The following is an 8008-nucleotide window of genomic DNA, read 5'->3' on the forward strand; positions in this document are numbered from 1 at the left end:
TGAATTGGTGCTACGGTAAATACCTATAGGTATGTTCTAGTTTTTCATTTTTTTTTCTTATAGTTTTCTCAATCAGGTATATTAAGAAATAGACGATGGGGAATATTAAAAAGTACCGACTAGATCCGATTTACTACCAAACCCTCAAAGTTGAAGATAGAATCATTTTAACTGTTCCTGTATTGGTCAGCCTCAAAATCAAATAAATAAAAAAACACTCATATATATAAGTCCTATCCCGTTGAAAGTGTCAATGAGGAGTGACTTTTTTCTTAAGTGATTAGCAGCCACCAGTATTTTCATCACATACACTTTTTGTAAATTTTATGTTTTATGAACTGTGCATAACTTAGATTAGCTTATGCATTATGAGAGCCCACTCTGCTGTTAAGTGTAGGTGCCGAGATAGTCGAGTGTATCTAGGTAGGTCACAGGTAGGTACCTAATGGATGTTTTCAATTTGAATTAAATGATAAATCATTGTGTATAAAAAAATAATCATATGAGCAGTCTGTATATTTCTACGATATTTTACTAAATATTTCTATTTCTATTTGTAATACATATTACTTTTGCAGGTTCAACTATTATTGGATTGGATTGCCGATCAATTATTCTAGCAAAAATATTAACATTTTAATAAATATTTGTATTTTTTTTTGTTTCATCCGATAGTTCAAAAAAAAAAATACTGATCATTTTAAATTTTGGCCTCCTAACTAGATTATTTTACTAATTTGTAACCAAAAACCTCCCTGAAAGTTGATAATAGAATGATTATTTTTACTATAAAGTGTCTTCAGACAATAATAAAAATCAAAAACACATTTTAAAATCAATACATTCTCTTTGCCATACTCAGAATTTAAAATTAAAAACTAAACTTTGATGTCTAAAAAAATTGTGACTGTATTTTCAATGCTCTTTAATTGATATTATCTTATGAGGAACCTTGTATTAAACAATTTCAAGAATTTTTATTCATCTAGTAAAAATCGAAAATAAACTAAAAAAGTAGGTAACCTCTCTAATATACAGTTGGTGTTGACCGTCGAGTGTAACTCGTCATTGAGTAGGTCACTCTAATAGTGTAATGGATGTGTTAAATTTGAGTTCAATGATAAATCATTGTAAACGATGACATACGATTCTGAGCGGAGACCACCTAACTTTTTAGTAACTATAGTTACAAAAGAATTATTTTATTTTAACTCCTTCCCTCCACCCTCAAAATTATAAACTTAATCTAATTTTCTATCAGAAACCTAGTTCCAAGTTGATGATTGTAGAATTTTTTCTATTAGCTTCTGAGTTCTGACACAAAAATAAAAATAATAAAATAAACACACATCATCATAAAACCAATAGGTTTGCCTAAACTTATACGCTCCGCTAAGAATTAACACTAAGAATTTAAAAGTAAAAATTCCATATAATATCTATAAGTAACACAAATAAAACCAATATATTTTGAAAGTTATACGAGTATAGTAAATAGGTACTATAGGTCCATGAATATTTGATAACATTTTGGTAGCGGTGTCGTATGCTATCTACGCACTGAATACTAGTGTCGTATGCTATCTACAGATACCTTATCGGGTAGGGGTGTCGTATGCTATCTACAAATATTTATCTACACTCTATAAAGTACAAAGTTAAATCCCACGGGTTTTTAACGATTAGTTGTGTCTGTGAATTATTCGCGTGTGTTTGTCATTTGTATTGCGTTCAAAATGTCTTCAATTGGTGATTTATATAGACATATTATTTATACCGATGATACTTGTGTGAATTTTTTAAAACAAAAAGGTGTCTTACCTAAACAAGAATTTTGTGAAAAAATGAATAATGTTAGCAATAAAGTGTGTGGTGGCGTTCTCAAGGAATGTTATAAAAATAGCCGCAAACGAGATTCCGATGGGCAATTTGTGAAAACAAAATACTTACGTTGCCAAACACGTGGTTGTCAAACCTATCAGTCCATTCGTAAAAAAAATCCGTTTTTTACCTATGTCGATATTAATGGAAAATGTAATAGCGGATTAAGTTTATGCCAGATAGTAGAGCTCGTATGGTATTGGGCACATGGTATGCAAGTAATTCAAACTATGAAATTTACAGGCAGAAGTCAACACACTGTGTCGGATTGGTACAATCTTTGCCGTGATATTTGTGTTGACCAATTTGAAAAACGTACGAAAATGGGTGGTGTAGGATTCGTAGTGCAAATAGACGAATCTTTATTTCAAGGCAAGCGGAAGTATAACCGTGGTCGCCTACGTCTAGGAGATCGTCGACCTAGAGAAGAAATTGTAGAATCAGGATCTAGCAGTTCTGATACTGATACTGAAATAACTAATCGGAATTACGGTGTACGCGTACAGGGGCCGTGGGTGTTTGGAATGTGTTGTAGACGTGATAATATAGTAGAACGTCGATTGTTTATCGTTCAAAAAAGAGACCGCGCCACTTTGCTTCCAATTATTAAAAGAGAAATTGAGCCAGGGACGACCATTTTTTCAGATGAATGGAAAGCTTACAGTTGTTTAAACGATCATGGCTATATCCACAATACCGTAAATCATAAAATTAATTTCCTTGATCCACAAACAGGAGCTGAAACTCAAACTATGGAATGTTATTGGCGACATATAAAGGTGAAATATGGTATAAAATCGCATGGTGCCACTAATTTGCTGGAAAGGCAGCTTAAAGAAGAATGGTGGCGCTCCATAAACACAACAAATACGTTCGAAACATTTTTTATTGATATGAAAAATACTTTTCAACTTTAATTAAGAACATTCATTGACAATCTTCATTTATTTATGAAGTGCTCCGGTTTAAAACGAAGTAGATAGCATACGACATAATTTATACGTAAATAGCAATGTGTAGATAACATTCAGTGCGTAGATAGCATACGACACCGCTACCAACATTTTCAAGTCTCTACAACTATTCATTATATAATTATTACAAAATTATAAACAAATTGATTTGTTGATTACCGGTTTAGGGTAAAAACTATCGTTTTTCCCTAATGTCTTTACGATGATTATTTTGAAGGTATCAATTATGTGTGTATTGGCAAGTTGTACATGTGTACAAAAACACATTATTGTATCATGATCAGTAGGTAAAAACGAAGCAAATCAAATTGAAATTGTATATTTATCTATGATAAATTGTAGACACGTTTTTATATTATTTTTTAATGAAACTAATTGTGCCGGAAAAAGCTAGCTGCAGCATTGATATTTATTTGTGCGTAACGTTGACAATCCGGTAAACTAAATTATAATATATACATAACATCCAATAGGTATAGAATACTTTTAGAACATTATCAGTAGGTATACTCTGTTATGGTCTATATTGGTGTGGCAGTATAGTGGCTGTAACAAGTGTCGACCTTGCGTGTGTATTATCGTTTTAGGTTTCCAAGCAAACGTTTAGAACTCAACACCTAGAGGGTATCGTTGTGTCGTCCGTTAGTTATCAGTAGGTACATGATATATAGTTATGGTTGTTGACATTCATTTTTCCATTTTAATATTACTATAGTATTCATAATTCGAAACGAAAAACTACAAATACACTTAACTAGAGTATTATGAATATATAAATATTTTTAGTGCCTATACTATAGTGGAATATCACAATAGTTAAATTGTTCTATTCAAAGTAAATAGGTATAGTATCCAAAAGTAGCCAGTTGGTACAAAAATATAAAAGTTGTTAAATTGTCTAGGTATGGAATTATAGTTTATTGCATTGTATAACATTAAAATACACTTAAAAACCGGGAATTTAGCGACGAGTGAGCTTTCCTTGTTTTTTTTGTGTATCTAAAACTAGCTTAGTCATGCACAGAGAATATAACATAACTAAATTACATATCGAAAACATAATTATTTAATAAATATAATCTTACTTATAATTTGCATATTCTAATTTTAAATGAGGTAAATGAATAGCTATCAAATAATAAAGTTAATTTAGCTGTTATAGGTACATTAAAAATATACCAGTTCATAAAATGTATAAAGAATAGTACATATTGATGGGAGAGTGGTAACTGTAGATCATTATGATATAGATACAGTAATTGAATTTTGACGAAGGTTGACAATGTAAGGATTTCTTAATTTTAAAAAAATATTAAAACATATCCCTTCTAATAGTTATATTCTAATCAATAAGACATTAATATCTTCAGATTAGGTAAGTACCTATACATATGCATTTTTTTTGCATTTTTTCATCTCTTTTTAATTTTGTTCTAATTTAAGTGTTGTATATAAGCAATAAGCATATACCTCAATATGGTAAAAACTAAAAAATAAAGTAAAATCTCTTGACATAAGTACCTAGTTGTATCATTGTATATTATAGTATGATACTATGATGCAACATTTAAAATACATATAGGTGCCTAAGTATAAGTATATTATTTCTTTTTTTAAATATTTTAACGAATACCTAATATTATCTTTAAGATAAATTATAGATAGATAATAATAGTAGCAAGTAGTTATAGGTAGGTACCTACTGTAAATTTAAAAGCAGTAAAAATATGATCATAATAATTATTGTTATTAATGATATGATTGTTTATTTTTTCACGATATTTTATTTAATAATTTGTTATAATATACGATTTGATTAATTCGTCCCTGAATTCGAAATAATAATTGTTGATAGTATATCACTAAATAAATGAAAGGCTTAGAAAGGTAAAGTATATGACCTTGCCATTTTAAATCATTTATAGTCTATGTCTACTCTATATATTATACATAGTGCTACTTATATATTTGTATAATACCTAGTGTCATGTGGTCCTATAGTACCTACCTCCATATAGTCATATACCTCCGCATAGTTAGGTGTACATTTATACATATTATACACTAGGTATACGATATCTACCTAACCGTAGATATTACCTAGGTACTCTAATATCATATCGTAATATTAATACTTTCATACAATTATGTCTCAAATTTGAATACATGCCAATTAAACTACATGATACCTATTTATAGAATATGAAGTATAGACATACTGACTTGTATCATGCATGTTTGTATCGTATAATATGTATATTAAAGGGTAAGTATATTGTGTATAAAAAAAGGTACCCATAATTATATGACTGTACTTAGATACATATTATACTATAGTATACTACACACTTAAGAGAATAATTTAAAACAAGAAAATAAGCAACCTTTTTATTGTTTTAATTTAGCTAAATTTGAGGAGTAGTGGACCTCCGTGAAATTCTGTGCCACAAATAAGGCTGTTCAAAGAATTATATACTTGTTTAGGTATAATAAGTTAAGTTTCGTTTTCAAAGCTTTCAGTCTTGTGTATGAATAAATAAAAAACACCGTCCTTATTTAAACTTAAAAAATACAAAATAAATGCTTCTACTAAATATTAGTATATAAAATATATATTAACTTTGATGCCTAAATACTCAGTCAAAAGACCATAGCAGCCTGCAATCCTAAATTGGGCCTGCTGCAGTTCTCCATAACATTTTAAATTTGTAATAGATATTATCAAACAAATATTCTCTGGAGTGTAATTAGTATCCACTAAAAAAAAAATACCCTGTTCTCTTCAATGACTACACTGTACAGTTAAAGTCAAACTTATAGTGAGTAAAGCTAAAGTTATAAATATTTTTGGAGATTTTAACGAATTTATAATTATTGACATTTTATACTTTTGTAAAACACAACAATTAAAAATGGTTTTTTTGTGTTTTCACTAATATTTATGATTTATTATGTATATTATCTAACCTAAATTTTTTTTAAGACAAACAATTTAGGTAGGTTACTTATACTTAAATATTTTTTATTGAGTTGTCATTATTCATATTGTTTCGATCACATAGGTATAAAAAGTCATTTTACTCATTAAACATATGCAATTATATGTACCTATTAAACTATATGATATCATTTAAGTATAGGTACTTATCTTAAGTACTATACCCATTCATAACATAGTTTTGTTAAATATTTGTTTAGTTGTAACTTTCATAATATTAAATTGGTTGATTATAATAGAATCGTATATTATATCAAATATTTATTGGGTACGTTATTTTAGCAATGCCAGTTTTCATAGTGAACATTTTACTTAACGAATGTTGTATAATATAATATATATTATAAGGTTGATGCGAGGATAGGTATCATATATAATAAAATAATGGTAAATAATACGTTATGCTTATGTGTACTTAATTTTTTGTGTAGACGATATTGAGATTTATTTATAAAAGTGCCTAAAGGTGCATAGCCATTATTATTCTCTGACAGAGAAAGTTGTTGAACATGTACTGTCTATGTTGAACAGGTACTTGAATGCATACGCTCAAGGTTTTAATCACGAAATTTTCATCGGATTTTATAAGATGCAGTGTTTATTATAATAATTGTTATTAAATCCAAAGCAAATATTTAATAAGGCTTACAACAAAGTTTTATGTAAACACTATATTATGTATACTAATTAATTAAAGGGAAATTGTATACATAATTTTATCAATAACCGCGTTTTTGAACTACTCCTAAAAATATTTTTTAAATGTTCATAAATAATGAAGATATATTAGTGATACGAGTATACGACTAATATACTGCCTATTGTAATGATTATAGATGGTTTAAGATTCTAATTAGAGGGATGATGTTGGTATATTATTGACAAAGGGATTCTTTTAAGGGTAAACAATCATTTTCTCGGAGTTATTGGAAATAGATTTTTTTTAAAACAATTTTGAATTAATACGAAAAATACAACTTATTGAAAAAATTGTATTTACAGGTTAATTATTTTGTTAGTTTTTACTTGTAAAGTAAATTAATTAATTAGTTATAACTTATAAGTATTTAAAGTCTTGATGGGCCAAATAGTGTTGAGTGATATCCTTGTACCCCTCCAAATGTTGGTCCATGGCTCCACTTATCTAAACTTATACTATAAAAAAAAATATATATAAACTATAACTATAGGTAATTGTAACAACTATAGTTCGAAATTAAATTCTTTTAATATTAAAATTCTTAGTAAAATATTCTGCTCCAGAATATAAAATTAAAATGAATGTTGTCATTCAAAAAAGTTTTATTAAAATGGTAAAAATAAAATTTTTTTTTCAAAAATGTTTTTTTTTTTAATGACTCCGAATTATGTGAAAATGTATTTCCAAAAACATGCATACTTTAAAAGAAAACGAATGATTATCTTTTAAAGAATCTAAATATTAAATTTAAAATCTTGATAATTATATGTTCATTGTCTATTGTAATTTATAACTAGGCTTTTTTTTCTTTTTTCTTTTAGATAATACACAATTCGTCAGTACTGTACATAAGCACAATACTCGTGACATAAGCACGCTATGACATATACATAGCCAAAGCATGAGCTGTCTGACTGAGACTCGAGTATAAGATATCACTATTATAGTTATTAATTATTATATTTATAGATTATACTTTGGCAACTTAATATTCAGTTTAATTTTTTTTAAATGTAAATAGTCATGACACCTGCGGTTCCTTATTATTCGATACGGGGAACCGTTGATCGCTAGCTATGGAATGCGAGTTTAGATTTTGATGAGTGGGTTATGGTGTGGTTCTTAAGTGTGTAGTGAAAACATTCATAAACCAGTGCCGTTCTTTCTGCCACGGTTTCTATTGAATCTCTATAGTCAACAGGTAAGACGAAATTAAAACATAAAGGGTGGGGCATTTGTATTTTTTCTAGGCGCCATATTAGTTTACAATAATGTTGAATTTCAAAGCAATTGGAATCTAAAAGCAAACATTTGAATTTGTAAACTTGTATGGTAATATGATAGTTTTATTATCTTAGAAATTTAAAAATGATTGTTTTATGAGTTACTGCAGTGTATTATAATACTCAATTATGTTTGGTTTTATATGAATATTTCATAAAACCTTATAAACCT

General features: G+C 28.2%; 1 protein-coding gene across 1 annotated transcript; it reads left to right on the forward strand.

Moving 5' to 3' along the window:
• Positions 1-1531: 1531 nt before the first annotated feature.
• LOC111031851 lies at positions 1532-2942 on the forward strand. The gene has a single exon (XM_022311959.1). The coding sequence runs from the start codon at positions 1737-1739 to the stop codon at positions 2796-2798; it is 1062 nt and encodes a 353-aa protein (XP_022167651.1). The 5' UTR covers positions 1532-1736; the 3' UTR covers positions 2799-2942.
• The last annotated feature ends 5066 nt before the right edge of the window (positions 2943-8008 follow it).

This window comes from Myzus persicae, unplaced genomic scaffold (assembly GCF_001856785.1).
Source record: "Myzus persicae strain clone G006 unplaced genomic scaffold, MPER_G0061.0, whole genome shotgun sequence".
NCBI classification, from domain to species: Eukaryota; Metazoa; Arthropoda; class Insecta; order Hemiptera; family Aphididae; genus Myzus; species Myzus persicae.

What these genes read in the sequence shown, in the direction of transcription:
- LOC111031851 (XM_022311959.1), top strand. Translation starts at nt 1,737, where the DNA reads ATGTCTTCAATTGGTGATTTATATAGACATATTATTTATACCGATGAT.